At 37.8% G+C, this 17173-nt stretch overlaps 1 protein-coding gene across 1 annotated transcript in view; it reads left to right on the plus strand.

Moving 5' to 3' along the window:
* TDP1 (tyrosyl-DNA phosphodiesterase 1) overlaps window positions 1-16271 on the plus strand; it is a 56268-nt gene extending 39997 nt beyond the window's left edge. The window contains exons 15-16 of the mRNA XM_054067971.1: window positions 2142-2256; window positions 15829-16271. Coding sequence (XP_053923946.1) covers window positions 2142-2256; window positions 15829-15902 — 189 coding nt within the window. The 3' untranslated portion in view covers window positions 15903-16271. The remainder of the gene's footprint in view (window positions 1-2141; window positions 2257-15828) is intronic.
* The last annotated feature ends 902 nt before the right edge of the window (window positions 16272-17173 follow it).

The following is a 17173-nucleotide window of genomic DNA, read 5'->3' on the forward strand; positions in this document are numbered from 1 at the left end:
AAAATAAAGATGGATAGCAGGAAAGAAAATGAGATTAAAAACCCTACAAGTGTTTTTTTTTTTCCTGTCATGTTATGTGAAAGCACCCACTACAGTGAACTGCAGAGTGGAGTACATGGGTCATAGTTCTTGATACCTGAATTAAACTAAGATTATTATGTATGTATGTAGAGGCCTAAGTAGATGTTGTGCTACCCTGCACACCACCCAGACCTTCCACCTACTGAAACCTGACTACTATGAGTTGTGGAAAAAAGCTCTTGCCACCACTACCACTTACACAGTTCCTGTTCTTTTTGAGCTATAGCATCCTAGGCATATTTCGTATTCTTTCCACTACAGACATAAGTATGGTTATTTGCATTTTTACATTAAATTTCTATCAATCTCTGAGTGATTCAAGTTCATTGGAAGTAAAGATGTACAACTTGGTTGTTGCATTTTTTCTAAGTAATTCTGAGTTTTGTATTTTTCTGTTCAAACATTTTCAAACCCTTTGATATTAATAAGATTTAAAAAGTGTTCTTACATCTTTGCATTAGTTTTGAACACATTGCTTGTTTCTTAAAGGCTACGCTCGACAAAAGGATGTAGCCTGGTTCTAATGAAGTTTTATCAGAATTCCGCCAAAGGACAAATTTAAAATGAAATTCTATTCACACAGTCCTTTAGCGTGGACCTTGTTTGTTTCTTTCCCCGGTTCTTTCCTTTAAGAGGCAGTGGCTTTTACCTAGTCCTTGGAATTATATCACTGTTTCTTGTATCATAACTAGTAGTTTCCTGTTACTTTGGGTCCTGAGGCAAAAGAAGCATCTAGCTTCTAAAAGAGTTTCTTGAAATGAGTTGCTGGAACTACCATAATACAGCTTGATGTTGTCTGTGGCAGGTTGCCCAGAGAGATTGTGGATCCACCATCCCTGGAAACATTAGGTTAGGTTAAATGGAGCTCTGAGCAACTTGACGTTGTCTGTGGCAGGTTGCCCAGAGAGATTGTGGATCCACCATCCATGGAAACATTAGGTCAGGTTAAATGGAGCTCTGAGCAATCCAGCGTAGTTGAGGAGTCACTGCTCACTGCAGGGAGATTGGACTAGATGACCTTTAAGGGTCCTTTCCCACCCAAACTATTCCAATATTCTGCACTTTTAGAAAGGGAAATACAGTTGTTTAGTAATGTCTTAGAAATAAATAATAAAAGCTTGATAGCCTTTAAACTTATTAGTCTATTCTAGTCAAATTGTCTTTGATGGACAATAGGCCATTGGAAATCTCAGTGTTGGAGATTTGCTTTTGTAGAACTCATTGCATTTGGTGAATGGGATCCAGTTTCTCCAGAGAAGTGGCTAAGCAATATCATCTGCCAAAGCTACTTGAATCACTTTAAATCTATCTGCTCTTATATTGTAATATAGCTGGATTTTTGTAGTCCTTAACCTTGTTTAAAATTCACTGTTGCTTTAATATGTGTGGTCTTTGAAACTTTTATGCAAGCAGTTTCAAATCTTCAATAGTTTTTTTTAGCATATATGGGTTATGTTACTCAAGGTATCCGAAAAACGTAGGTTTGAAGACCTGTTTCTGTATCAGAATTTGGATTTTAATTCATTTCATGAAGCAGACTGAACATCTGACTGATGTGGTCAAGATGAAACTAAACAACGAAGAAATTTTTAAAGGTTTTCCCTTTAGTTAAATACAACACACCAAAAGTGTTAATATTTTGTTTAGCAGTTAAAGTTTTATTACAACATCTGTACACTTTTACGTAAAAGAAGCAACATGTTGTTTTATTGTGTTATGCTGCCCACGTGGTGCTAGCAAAGACCTTAGGCAATGTAGATAGAATAGTTTACACAGATCTGTGTATCTAGTGAACATGGAAATAGGTTGAATAATTAAGGGACTAAGAAGGTAGAGTATATCCAAGGTGGACCTAACTGCATGGTCAAGCCTGTGAATGTGAAAAATAGAAGAGCCTGAAACAGCAGTGATAAGACAAGTTGAGTTCTTAAGATAAGAAGGTGCTTTACAAAGTATTTAATCTCAGTAAAGGTGGCAAAAGAATCTAATGTGGATTAGGTTTGTCTTTTTCTCCCAAAACCTAATAAATTTGTCTTCTGTATGTTTCCCTTCCTTTATAGGGATTGGACAAAGGTTACTTTCACGTGAAAGGGAAACTGCTTTCAGAAAGTAATGATTCAGCAACATGTTTTCCTGTACCTTATGACCTGCCACCAGAAAAGTATGGAAGCAAAGGTAAGGTATGACTTCAGAAGTAGGTGTGTTATATATGGAGCAAGCTGATTTGAGTAATACAGTCATTTGAACACTTCTGTATTCCAAAGCTTTATTTTAACCCTTTTGTGACATGACTGCATTAGAGATTCGTCTTACTTTCCACTTGTGTTGTCAAAGAAAGCAACTATAGAATCTTTTGGTTCTATTTTTTTTCTTTATTGCTGTTTAAATTTTGTATCAGCTAAATATTTGTTCGTTCTTTTTCTGGGATTCTTTTATGCGTTAGGAAAATAGATATTCTTTATGGAATCAAATTGTTTTTCTGTAGAACTAACGGGGGAAGGAGTGTTCAGAGACAGGAATGTTTGAAAGAGAGCAGGTGTAAGGAAAAAACATTCCTCTGGAAGTGGGAGTGTGAAAGAATTGCTGCAAGTCAGAAGAAAGAAGAATTTCTTTTGTTCCATTCTGTATTTCATAGTTTGACTTCATTTTCTTGAAGATGTGTGTTGGAATCCTCCTTGGAGGGATGGAGGGGGTATATTTCATAACACTTAAAGAGATTTACAAAATCACAGCCTTCTCAGGTTCTGAGACAATCTCTAGAACATGCAAATCGGGAAAGTGATAAGTAAAGCTGCTATGGGGTGATGATGGCTTGAAAACCTAAAAATACATGATGATGTGCAACCTGCAATATTTGGGAAAAGTAAATTTTTATATATTTGTTCCTAGAACTAATGCATGCTAACTTCTCTTTTTTTGAGAAGCCCTGGTCTAAAAGAGACATTATCTACAGCAGAGCTTGAAATGACAGAGAGTAACAAAGTGTTCAGGAAAGGTAGTATTTGTAGCAATTAAAATCTTTCTAAAGCCACTCTCCATGATATTCGAAAAGTCATGGCAATCAGGAGAAGTCCGGGGTGACTGGAAAAAGGGTAACATTGCGCCCATTTTTAAAGAGGGTTGAAAAGATGACCCTGAGAACTACGGACCTGTCAGCCTCACCTCTGTGCCTGCGAAGATCATGGAACAGATCCTCCTAGAAGCTATGCTAAAGCATGTGGAGGGCAAGGAGATGATTAATGGCAGCGAGCATAGCTTCACCAGGGGCAAGTCATGTCTGACCAACTTGGTGGCTTTCTGTGATGGGGTAACCACAGCAGTGGACAGGGGTAAAGCAACGGATGTGATCTATCTGGACTTCTGTAAAGCCTTTGACGTGGTCCCCCACAACATCCTTCTTCCTAAATGGAAGAGATATGGATTGGATGGGTGGATGGTGCGGTGGATAAGAAACTGATTGGATGGTCGTATTCAGAGAGTAGTGGTCAATGGCTCAAAGTCCAGATGGAGACCCATGACAAGTGGTGTCCCTCATGGGTCCGTACCGAGGCCAGTGCTGTTCAATATCTTTACCAATGATATTGACAGTGAGATCGAGTGCACCCTCAGCAATTGCAGATGACACCAAGCTGAGTGCTGTAGTTGTCACACCGGAAGGACGGGATGTCATCCAGAGGGACCTGGACAGGCTGGAGAAGTCAGGCTCTGTGAACCTCATGAGGTTCAACAAGGCCAAGTGTAAGGTCCTACATCTGGATTGGGGCAATCCCTGTTTTCAGTACACGATGGGGGATGACATGCTTGAGAGCAGCCCTGCAGAGAAGGACTTGAGACTGCTAGTCGATGAGAACCTTGACGTGAGTCGACAATGTGCGCTCGCAGCCCAGAAGGCCAACTGTATCCTGGGCTGCATCACAAGAAGCATGGCCAGCAGGTCGAGGGAGGTGATTCTTCCCCTCTGTTCCTCTCTTGTGAGACCTCATCTGGAATACTGTGTCCAGTTCTGGAATCCTCAACATAAGAAGGATATGGGGCTGTTGGAAGGGGTCCAGAGGAGGGCTACAAAGATGATCAGAGGGCTGGAGCACTTCTGCTATAAGGACAGGCTGAGAGAGTTGGGCCTGTTCAGCCTGGAGAAGAGAAGGCTCCGAGGAGATCTCATAGCATCCTTCCAGTACCTGAAGGGAGCCTACAGGAAAGCTGGAGAGGGGCTATTCCTAAAGGCCTTCCTATTGTGGGGATAGGACCAGGGGGAATGGGTATAAACTGGACATTAGGAAGAATTTCTTCACCATGAGAGTGGTGAGACACTGGAACAGGTTGCCCAGGGAGGTTGTGGATGCCCTGTCGCTGGAGGTGTTCAAGGCCAGGTTGGATGGGGCCTTGGGCAGCCTTATTTTGTGGGATGTTCCTGCCCATGGCAGAGGGGTTGGAACTAGATGATCTTTAAGGTCCCTTCCAACCCTAACTATACTATGATACTTTGATACTATTTGAACTAACAAACGATGTGAAGAGAAAATGTTTAAAACCTAAGAAATAAATAGGATCTTATATAGTTAATAAAGATATTGACACATCATTGTGGGATGATTGAAGTCCCCCAGCAGGACAAGAGACAGTGAGCTTGATGCTTCCTGAAGTTGTACTAAGAATGCTTTGGCAGTGTACTCCTCTTGATCAAGTGACCTATAGTAAACACCAACTATGAGGTTTCCTTTCTTGGCTTGAGCCCTGATTTTTTTCACCCTAAAGCTCTCAGCGTGTTCATTGCTGTTTTTCAAATACAGCTCTGTGCTGTCAATCCACTTTTTTTTTACATGGAAGATATCCCTTCCCTTTTCTTTTTTGCCTGTTACTTCTGAGTATTTTATAGCCATTGACTGCAGTGCTCCAGTCATGTGCTTCATCCCACCAAGTTTCACTGATAATGATTAAATCAGGGCTTTCTAGCTGCACAGTGCCTTCCAGCTCCTGTTTGTTATTCATGCTGTGTGTATTGGTATAGAGGCACTTCAGCTGGGCTGTTAACTACGTTGTCTTTTTAGAGGAATAATTCCTAATTCTTTTGCAGTATTTCATAAGTATTTGCCTGTTGTTTCCTCATGCACCTGCAGCCCCTGGCTGGCTCTTCTGTATTGCTCAAAACTCCATCGCTTTCTGCTTCTCAGTCCAGATTAAAGTCGTACTTACAAGTCCATCCAGCTTGTTGGCAAAGAGGCTCTTGCCTGAGTTGGCCAGGTGAATCCCATCAGCTCCCAACAAACGTGGCTTCTCACAGGTAGATCCATGATCATAGAAGCCAAAACCTTGAGTATTGTGCCAGCTACATAGCCCAGCATTCACCTGTTCAATTTGATGTGTGTTACATTTATAGCTTTTAAAGATTACTTTTCTGCTTTAAGAGCTTACTTCTTACCTAAAAATTCTTAAATTGTTCTTCAGTTTCCACAGAGGAAAAAAAAAAAACTCAGTGCACAAATAATAATACAATCTATTATAGTGTTTTATTTAGTACAAAACATGCTACTTAAGTACTGTTAATGTTTTAGGGAGGAGTGGCAGGGGTTGTGCCTGGATTACTAGCTAACTAAAAGGGAAAAATATGTGACCTGGCTTTCAACTCTTCTTAAGAAGCAGTCAGATATTACCTGATGTTCCAGTAAGCTCTATGAATGTCTGTAGTTGTGGATTAATTTTTACATACAGCCAGTTTTAACTGCCGTGCTCTGGGACGCATATGCACTGTCTGCTTGGCAACTAATGCTCAAAATGAGTTTTGGAAGGTTTTTTAAAGGTCATACTTAAATTTTTATATATTTTAAAACAAAGATTAAAAATCAGAATCTCTGTGTATTCTGAAATGTGTTACATATGCTGTCTTCCTGGTACAAGAATGTAGTTTTATATTTAATATCATTCTTGTTTTAATTCCTGCATTTAACCTAATGTGTCAGTGCATGTGCATGTTTCGACTGAATGTAAAGATTTTTTTCCCCAAATAACTTTTTTGCAATTTTGCATGGAAAGCTTATTTCTGTAGAGAATTCATTTGTCTGTAGCTCAGCTTTTGGTTCTCTGCTTTCTACTATAATATGAACAGATGTCAGAAATCAAGTTGTCTAGCCATTGGCAATGAAAGCAAAGTCATCTGCCTATGCTTTTACACATCTTTTGTGAATATTCTGTTTCAGTTCCTCAGCCTCCTCCTGGAAAAGATGTTTAAAGAATTCCCATGTTATGGGATAGACTTATAATATAACTGTATTGTTCAGGACAGATTATCAACTCCCAGAGTCTTTGGAGAGTGATATAAATAGGTCTATTTTAATAAAGTCTTGAGAAGCAGAAATGCTAGTAATTATCCTTTCCCTGAAGAAATCATATTGACTGATCCCTGTAATTGAAGGAGAAAAAGCTCCGGGGGATTTTCCATGAACTCAGATTCTCTAGTCATGGGAAAACAAAGTACACATCACTTTCATTATAATCAGAAAAATCCTATCAGCAGCAGGAGGGAGGAGAAACAGGCGGAGTAGTGAACAGATGGTCAGGAGCATACAGAGCCATACACTTGCCATGTAAAGTTCTAAGTAGACGATAGGTATACTAAAACACCTCTACTTGTGCGAATTCAAATTCCTTAGTTTGTGGAAATAATTTAATTGCAGAGATTCTTTGTCATTCTGTCACAATGGCTTTCTATCATATTAATTACTGTTGATCAGATGAGACTGGAGCTCCAGTTTGAAAATTTTTATAATGAATTAAATGCATCATGAGTCTTGAAAAGTAAGAAAATAATTCTCAAGACACACAATGGTAAAATCATTGGTACATGATGTAGGTAATCTGACTCGTTGCAGTTATAATAATTCATGAAGTTGATCCACAATCTTTTGAAGTCCATTAAGTTCAATAATAATGAAATAATTTGGTCCCTGTCCTACTTTTCCCCCACCCCATATAATGTGGAGGGGAAAAAAATACAGAAAATTTGACCAACTTTGCCTGGTTTGCCCTGTTAGTCAGTGAGTTTCATTCTGAAACTCAAACTTAGAAACTTGGGTAGAATGGAGAAATAGGATCTCTTGGAAAAATAATTGTGAATATTTTCTTCTCCTCTTCTTCCAAAGACTTCAAAGAGTATAAATTGAGATCATTGTGAGACAGGTAACTTTTTTAGTTTTGCGCTGTTTTTTCCCCTCCCAGAGAGATGAATTATCCTTTACTGAAATGTAATCATAGGCTAAGCTTTATATCACTCAAGGATGTATTGATGTCCCTTAAGGTTGTCAGTGATAGGGTAGTTATGACCTGTCACCTCTGTGACACATTTAAAGTTTTCCCATTGCTTTTGTTTAGTTTTCAGTTGTATTTCAAACTTACACAAAGCTATATTTTACAATACATGGACAGGTAAATTCCAGCTTCTTGTGCCAACCAGAGTCTTTTGATCTGAAGGGAGCACAATGGGATCTCAAAACTATAGTTGGTAGCATCATAGTCACTTCAAGATGAGGTGAGTTTGTAAGATTTCTTCTGTGAGAGAAATCACACCAGAAATATTTTCATGTCAAGTAGCTCATTTTGGCTGCATAGGATAATTTAAAAAACAAACAAACAAAAAAAAACAGACATACAAAAAACCAACTACACTGTCATGGTTGAAAAAAATACTTTTGGACCTTTTAGAAAGTAATTAGCCTAGTGAATAAGTGAATCTGTGGTTTACATCTATTGTAAACCATGTTGTTGTTGTGTTATAGTAAGCTGCAGTGTTTTAGGCTACTTTGTCTCTTTTTTTTTCTAGAGAGTTGCACTTCACTTTCTAGACACCTTTAAGAGTGATTAGGTTTTTGCTTAATTGGCTCCGTTTTCTGTATTTTTTTAGGGACCTCAGCAGGTAAAACATTTCTGAAACAATTCTTTGCGTTATTATTCTGCCAGATTTCAGATTTATTGGTCGCATGCACTTGTTACAGAACTCTCTTACAGTGCTACTGAAAAGGGATGAGCTAAAAATATGTTTATAAGCAGTTCTTTGATTTGTGACTGAGTTACAAGGCAGGAATTTATACAAGCTTTTCCTGAGCTCTTTAGTTCAAAAAGCTTTGGAACTGCTTAAACCCTCTGGAAGTAACACCTACAAAGAAGGAGCGTAAGTGATTTCTGATAAACAATTAATTTCTGAATCATCTTTCTCTTCAGTGTATATATTTAAATCAAGAAATGAAACTGACTGTTCAGTTGGCTAACAGTATGCAGAAAAAACATTTGTGTACAAGAAAATAAGACAAGTTCCAGCTCAGTTCAGATTAAAGCTAGCGTGAAACCACATATTACACTCTATATATGCCAATTTTATGAATTACATAAGGTTTTGGTTATTTCACTGTTTGTTGAAGATTTCTTTCCTGAGCAGTTTTAACAATTTGTAAAAGATCTATTAAAATGTATTTCATTATTTTCCAGCAGGAAAATCTATTTTACCTTTGGTACCTGGGGATTAAAGCTGTCAAACCTCATGCTGTAAGAGGCTAGAAGAATGGTGGGCAAATGAGATTGAAATTAGCTGTAATGTGAGATGAAGCATTGTGGAGAAATGAACAGTCCACTTAACAAGTCATTAGTTCTGTAGCTGAAGTTTTCAACCTCTGACATCTGTGATTTTGATTTCGTAAGAATGCACAAAAGGATCTGTAATGCATCTTGCAGGAACAGCGCTCTCCCTTGTGACGGGCCCAGCTCACTGCTCAATATTCCATTGCCATACTTAATGTGGTAAAGCAAATTGACCTGTTCCTTATAACTTCAGATATTCAGTGCTTGATATTTTGTCTTGTTTTCAACGAGTGAGAATTGGAAGTTTGGTGAAATTATATTTGGTAAATATTTTTAGTGGTTTCAGGAAACTAGTAATGCTCCATCTTTTTTATTACACATAACTGCTGTTGTGTTGGATTAAAACAAGAAAAAGTTCATAGCATATTTGCCTCCAGCTCTGTGGTAGTTTTAGATATTTGTGTTTATTCTATTATTTAAAGAGTGGTGATATTTTTCATTTCTCTTGCCTTGTGTCAGAGTGCCTGCAAGAAGAGATCAGTATTTTGTGCAGCTGAGCTAGCAGAATCCTTTGATACTGTGAGCTCCAGCTCCCTTACAGGAGCATGCTGTATCCTCAGGAGGTCAGATGACTTCTGGGAAAATGTTGCTGTACATGGTGTCCACCTTTCTCCCACTTTTGTGTTTCATCCAGAGATCTAGAATTCTTCACTTTCTCTGCCAAGTAATTAAAATATTTTTGAGGAAACTAAAATTAAGAAAGAAGACTGGGGGCGAAGTGACATTTTTCAATACCCTACTTTTTTCTATAATATTGCATAGCTATGTAGGACCTGAGTACTTTCTAGAGTTTGAAAGAACTCAACGGGCAGCATTAGCATTCTATATGAACTTTAATGAACTCGGGTCCTCTCAGTATGCTTAATATGGTACGAATTCTGAGAGAATACCCTTTCCTCTGAGATGACAATTAGAAGGTCATCCTGTTTCTAGGTTTGCTTATACATTGAGTGGAAAACATTGCTCTGAGTGTTAAATAAGTGAAATGGCAAACATAGTATGTGAGTATATGTAGAAATTTAGTGTTATTTTTTTAAAGCAGCAAATATACATTTTCATTGTAGTTCATATATCAGGGCAGGTGGTGAGGTGTGTGGGTTAGAACCAGTCTTAGTCTGTGTTGACATCCTTTTCTTCCGAGGTGGAACCAAAAGCATTGTTATGGACTGGTAAACCTGCAATTTGAGCTTGAAGCTCTCTTAAGACAGCTTGACACCACACACTTCCTCAAATGGCCTCCCAGATTTCAAGTGTAATATTTGAGTACACAGCAAAAACTGTTTTCCTTCAACCTTTTTATAATGACACTTTGTATCAAAGAGGAATCTTGAGTTAGTCACCACTTAGTTTGACCACTTCTGTTGTACTGTTTTGATAGGATTACAGACTTGAAGACTAGAAGGAGCCATTAGATTGTCTGATCTGATTTGCCACATGTTAACTTGCCAATTTCTTTGAGCTTGTGTTTACCTGAGAGGGATCTTCCAAATTATGCTTCAGATTATTATTTAAGAGCATCATCGTGAGATGGCAAATTCACCAGATGGTCAATACTTTGCTTCAATAGTTGCCATCCCAAGAATTTAAAAATACACTTTATTTTGGATAGATGTATGATATCCAGCCTAGTAGTTGAACGTTTGTGATTTGATCCATCTTGTGCAGAGTGCAAGATTTGTAGTTCAAGTCTGAGGAAATGTAACAATATGTCATCCTAACAGATCAGTGTTGAGGTTACACAGAGAACTTTTACTTGGGCATTTTTCCTTTAGATTATTTCTTTCCAACTGCTTTAAATTATCATCACAAACCAGTTTTATGCATGATATACATAGCTTGCATCTTTCTCTTGCTGCAGGGAATAACAAGCGTGTTTTACATCTGGCAGTTTTAAAATAAAGATTAAGAACGTTCCCACTCTGAAGTGACAAAGGACCTCATTAATTTTTGGCAGATAACATTTGTTGTGTGCAATACGTAAATTATTAACTCTTTGCAAAGTGCTGTTTTGAGCAATTGCAGTTGTTCACCTCCAGTAGTCAGCTGAACAGCAGAAGGCCATTTGAGCATGGAAGATGCATCTTCAGGGCAAAACATTTAAAGAATTAAAAATACCCACCTATATTACCTGGTAGCTGGTAGCACTATCTAATAACTTAACAGATAAGCTATATAGATGCAACAATTTCCTGAACTGCTCTGTTGTTAACCAACAGATTCAAGCTATCATAACAAAATAACTATGACAAAACAGCATGTATTGAGGATACTAAGATAAAAGAAACCTATAGACCAGGAATATAATTTGTATTTCTTGCAAGGAAAACAAAATGATCCAGTCTGCTATTTGGGAAACACGCACGCAGCAGCCAATGTTACTTAACAAGATATCTTTATAAATAAAATTTCTTTGTGCCTTTGATAATATTCAGATTTTTATTTCCTTTTTTAATCTTTCAGATGAGTTACTGCTATTTGGTTTTATAAAATTATCTACTCTTTGAGCTGCATTGCCACTTCTCAGTTGCAATGTTGCTATTACCTCTCTTACCGATACAAGATGTCCTGATGCTCTCGAAGTACAGAATTTCATTTAGTGCTTGAGGACTGATGTCCTCAACAAAAAAACTTACTCTTGTTTAACACTATTGAGAAGTTTATTACAACAGACTTAAATTACATGAAGGGATCCCACCCCAGAGGGTTTTTTTGTACCTTTGTGCAGGGAAAGGTACAAGCTGCTTGCTGTAGTCAAGGAATATCACTTAATTTCTGATTCACATACTACAGTATTTACTGACTGAGGAAGTCTTCGGCTGTACAGGATGAACTTGGAACTAAGTGCATCAAGGATTTTTTTTAGAACAATTTGAGAAATGCCTCAGAAAAATCCAAAGAACTTACTTTGTTATCACATCAACACTTTCAGAAACAAAGCAAAACCTGCTTTTAAAATGCAGTACTGGGTTTTGGTTTTGTTTTTCTTTGTAATTTTTTTCACCAATGAGCGGTCATAGTGCTGGCCTTCAGGAATTATTACTTTGTTTATGAATAATATTTGTGATTGATAATCTGTACCCCATTTGACTTTCCCCCTTCTTGAGATCTTTCGGGTATGATTTTTGCATTGAAAGTAACAAGATTAGTTCCTTTTCTTGCTCATCCAAAGGGTGGGGAGAATAGAGTGAAGTATAGTGTGCACCTTTCTCAAATGCTGAATGGGAGAACTTTCTAGTCTCATACAGCAGGAAGTAAGTTTGCCACATTAGAATATATATGTAGAATCACTAAGTTATTTGTGAGTAACCTTCCTATATATGTGAGCACTTAGTACTTAAAAGCTGCATTTTTCAGCTGGAATACTCATTTTGAAAGATGATGTAAGAATCCAATCCCTGTGTTAGGGTATCAACCAGGTATAGCTTCCATCCAGATCTCTACTCACAGTGCAAAAGGCACTTGTATTTTAAACAGTAGGAAGAGGATCACAAAGATGCTTCAATTGTATTTTATACTTTACTATTTGATTGCATGTTCCTGTAATTCACAGACTGTTCTGGTTTTGGCTGTACATACTTAACTGCCATACTTACTTAACAGAACACAAAGTTTTAAGATGGCTTGCTGACACGGTTTTGACCTACACAATATACTGCATTTGTAAAATACTATTGTTAAAACTTGCAAAACACCTTTGTTGTACCATTATCAGCTCTTGACTTTCTAGTCTGTAACATGATCTCAAAATGTGAAGGATCCTGTGAGTGATTTATCGGATGTACTTAAAAAAACTTATCTTGTTCTCCAGGGACTCTTATCTTCAAATGAAAATGTGATAGTCTATTCAGCTGTGAGAGAATAATTGAGTACAACTGAAATAGTGCTTTGAGATTTCAGGTAGTCTTAAAGCAGCAGCAAAGTACCAATGGCTCTGTTCATTTTACTGTGCCCTAACTCTGGTGCTAGAGTTCTGCTGCTTATAAGTGAGGCAAGGAGAAAGCAGTGGTACTGAGTCACTAAATAACAGTTAATTCCAGTAAGATGCAGTTGAGACAGAATTCGAGTAACAGAAATGAAAGACTGGACTTGAAAGGTGTGGAAGGTAAGTACATTGAGCAGACTTCAAAAATAGATCTACTGGGGCTATGAATAGACTAGACTAGAATAGAATATTTCAGTTGTAAGGGAAATAGGGAAGTTACTTTTTTTTCGAGAAGATCAACAGGTTTAATTTTTGGAAGTTTGACAATCATTTTAGTATGCAGCAGTAAACAGCTACAGTCATACAGTATTTATACACATTTTCTTTCTCGTGCTGCATTAATTAATTGAAATTTGTTCTATTAATGTTCTAATTGCATTAATAGCTATCTTAAAAATGTTATTAGAATAGCCACAATAAAAAATAATAACTAAATTGGGTATGGAAGCTTCCAGGTTCTTTAAGGGAGACTGAGGCTGTTTCTGTACATCTAAGTCTTCTTCTGCCTCTATGTTTTGCTGAATTTAACAGAGTACCTGCAGATTGTAGTGAAGGTAGGTAGCTCCAAGCTGCATAATGTACTCCAAGTGACAGATTCCAGTGCTTGAGTGGGACTGAGTTTATTCTGATGTCATAGACACATGTCAGCAATTAAAGTTGAATGTATGCTCGGGATTCCCAATGTTTCTTCTAACATTTCCTTTCATAGAATAATTTGGGTTGGAAGGGAACTTCAAATATCAACTAGAACAGCCCCCCCTGCAGTGAGCAGGGATATCTTTAACTAGATCAGGTTGCTCAGAGTCTCATCCAACCTGACCTTGAATGTTTCCAGGGATGGGGCATCCACAGCCTCTCTGGGCAACCTGCTCCAGTGTTTCATCACCCTCATTGTAAAAAAAAGTCTTCCTTATAGGTAGTCTGTATCTACCCTCTTTTAGTTTAGAACCTCTCGTCCTGTTGCTACAGGCCTTGCTGAAAAGCCTGTCCCCATCTTTCTTATCAGCCCCTTTGAAGTATTTAAAGGCCAAAATCAAGTCTCCCCAGAGCCTTCTCTTTTCCAGGCTGAACAACCCTAATTCTCAGCATTTCCTCATAGGGCAGGTGCTCCATCCCTCTGATCATTTTTGTAGCCCTCCTCTGGACTTGCTCCAACAGGTCCATTACTTCCTGTGCTGAGGACTCCAGAGCTGGACATAGTATTCAAAATAAAGTATACTTTTTATTCTGTACCCGTTCTTATAACTTCTAATGTTTTTCACCTTACCTTCAGGATTGCTGCTTCATAGTAGGATTTACTAGGAAACTATTATTTACTATGTGGTAAAATATTAATCTGAAATATAAATGGTCCGCATGGCAGTAGACTGATAAAACAAGCTTAGGAAAATAAAGGTGCTACTGTGTTTTATTGTTTTGGGCTTTTTTTTATAAGAGGTCACTCAAAGTCTAGAAATCCAGCAGTTGATCCAGAATCCTAGAATAATTTTTTCAGTGCATTATGAATTAAGTGCTATAGTTGCTTCAGCTTTATGGTGCCTTAACTCTTTGTGCTTGGAAATCATCCATCCAGTATAGCCAAGGGCTAGCCAACTACTTCTTCCACCTAGAGGCTATATCATGAGTTTAAGTCAGGAAAACACAAGGATGTTTGCTTTTAGTTTTCTTTTATAATAATGTTATGTGAAAGATGGCATTTGTTGCACAGACTGTTCTTTTGCTGGTGTTCACATTCCCGTGACTTGTAACATCCCTGTTGGTCTTCATAAACATGAAGTCTTTCTTCAAGTCAAGTGGATTAAATTGTGTTGTAATTTAGAGTTGTTTTTTTCTTGTTGCCATCTTACTACTGTAAACAGACACTTCTGTAAAACACAGCATAGCTGCGTTATCTTTCACTGCTATATACTGAATTACAGTACTTCTAGAATTAAATGTACTCTTGTAGCAAGTATTAATGAGTACTTGGTGGAAACGCTTTCCCTGCCCTGTGTTTAATTGGCTTGGCACTGCTCACAGTGTGCTGTTGTGTAATTTGTACATCCCTTCATTACTGTTTCTGTCACTTTCTTACTTTCATTTTCTGGCAATAGTAATTCTCTAGTCTATATATTCTAACAAGTGGCATCAGAGCCCATAAACGTAGAATTGGATAATAGTAACCCTAATCAATAGCTTAATATTTCAATTGACAAGCATGTAGCAAATCTTATTTAGCAAGTGTATGTAGTCTGTCATCTATATGAGTAGCTTGATTTTGATAAAGGAACTACTCTTTCATCCTTGGTACAATTCAGTTTAATCTTGTGTTGTATGGATCAGTGTCACTGTCTTCCTTCAGGGGTAATTTTGTAGATGGAGAAAAGAAGCAGGGTAGATTATATAAACTTCTTATTTGAGAAAAATCACTGAAAGGATTGAAGGAGTCTTCTCTGTATTTCAGTAGGTGTAGCCTGAGAGAAGTAAAATAATAGGTTGGCCACAGACCAGCTGCTGGAGGAAGAACCTAGAGCAGGTTGCAGAGCTGGCAGTTGGCTCCTGCTGTGTTGCCTTTTCTCCTTTCCCGGAGTGAGAATAGCTTCTGTATTCTGAGAAGTGGAGGAAGGGAACTGTCTGCTGCAACCCCATGGCTCATTGGAAAAAAATTTAGTGTTTGAAGAAGTGAGGTGTGAATTTGAACATTTCAGAGTTCAGGCAGGGTTGTTCTCAGATACATAATGCTTGCTGTCCCTGTGAAAAATACTAATATGTCACTGCACTTATTTATAATTCCATTGGGTTAAGAGATGTGCCGCACAAAACTTGCTGCCTATGGGCCAAACCAAATTCAGCTGCATTTCTGTTCTTGTATACTGTCTGAAATACAATTCTTTTGCAGCTGGTGGGGAAGTATGTTAGCTTGTGATAACTGTATTTAAATTATTCACAGGAAATGCAAAGCCTGTTGAAAACTCTAAACCATACAGTTTTAAAAATAGCTGAATAAAAATCTCCAGTAAACTGAAATTGCACATGGGTTACATGAAAACCTGTGGGAATTTCAACATTCCTCTTCCTCTGAAGGGAGGGGAGGAGGAGGATCAAATTTTTACATTTAATAGCTGAATGTGTCATAAGCATGTTTTTGTTTTGGTTTACAGATCAACCATGGATTTGGAATATTCCTTACACTAATGCCCCTGACACACATGGAAATATGTGGGTTCCATCGTGAATGTTTCCAGTGTTCTGTGATACTGAGCCTGCCATGCTACTTGCAAGACTGCTTTTTTCTGGTTATTAAGCTATGATGTCTGTTCAAATGGTTAATTTGTAGTTGAAAAAAAACATTGAAATGTTGATAATGGGCAGATTCTGGGAGGGATTTGTAACTGTATTATTATAAATGGACTCTTAACACTGTTATTTTTTTTAATACCTTTTTATATACTTTTTCCTTACTGTGGTTCCTAATACACTCTTCAAGATCAAACACAATTGTCGACTGTTCTCAGAGACTCTCTCTGTATTTGTAGCTGTAATGAGTTTAAAATGTACCGGTCTGTGAGACTGTCAGTTTGCCCCAGTGGCTAGAATAAAATTTGTTGTATGTAAAATTTAAACAAAAATAAAATTGGTCTTGTTTATATATCCTTTATTCCATCTTCTTCTAAATATGTCCATTTAAAATTGGATTGAACGCTTGCTTTGCAATTATCACTCCCAATACAAGCTCTAATATTTGTAGCTTTGCCTTCTTGTAGTATTTGGCTTCTTGTCAGTTATTTCCTAATTTTTGTTTTTTTCTTTTTTTTTTTTTCCCACTCTTGCAGACACCCAGGTACTGTCCGCAACACTAACCTGCTGTGGATGGGTTTGGGTGCTGAAGAGTAGTCGGAAATAGTGCTATGGGGTGTATGAACAACTGGTCCTGCAGCCTGGGAATCTTGTAGTATAGTGTCATACTTCATAATTCCCTCAGGATCCCAAATAATCTGACTGGGTAGCAGTCCCAACACTGACTTGTTCATTTAGCAGTGTCACTCCCCAAGATGGTTTGCAGTACGCTGGGAGTGCACTACCTCCTGATGTTAATCTAATGTTTATCTCTCTTCCATTCAAAAAATTACCATAGTAAAGAGATGTGTTTAGGAAATTCTTATGGCATCTGCCTAGCAAGGAGTTGTTTTCTTTCATTTTCCTACACTGTCACAGACCAATCTGTAGGGAAACACTATGAAGTACTGCTCCTCTCCCATCTTTCATATCCTCTACCTTATGTTCTACTCTCTATAGTTACATACAAGTTGCCTAGTGCTGTTATCAGATGGTCTTTCAAATCAAAAAGGTTATGTCTTTGAGTTATTGTTAGGGAAAGGAAATTATTGTACAGTTTCTTATTCAAAGGGTAAATGGAGCTAGACAATGGAATAGCATTGCCTATAACACAGAGGAATTTTACGCTCACCCTTCACAGCAAATATCAGGAATTTAGGTTGCTCATTC

This window comes from Cuculus canorus, chromosome 5 (assembly GCF_017976375.1).
Source record: "Cuculus canorus isolate bCucCan1 chromosome 5, bCucCan1.pri, whole genome shotgun sequence".
In the NCBI taxonomy this organism is placed as follows: Eukaryota; Metazoa; Chordata; class Aves; order Cuculiformes; family Cuculidae; genus Cuculus; species Cuculus canorus.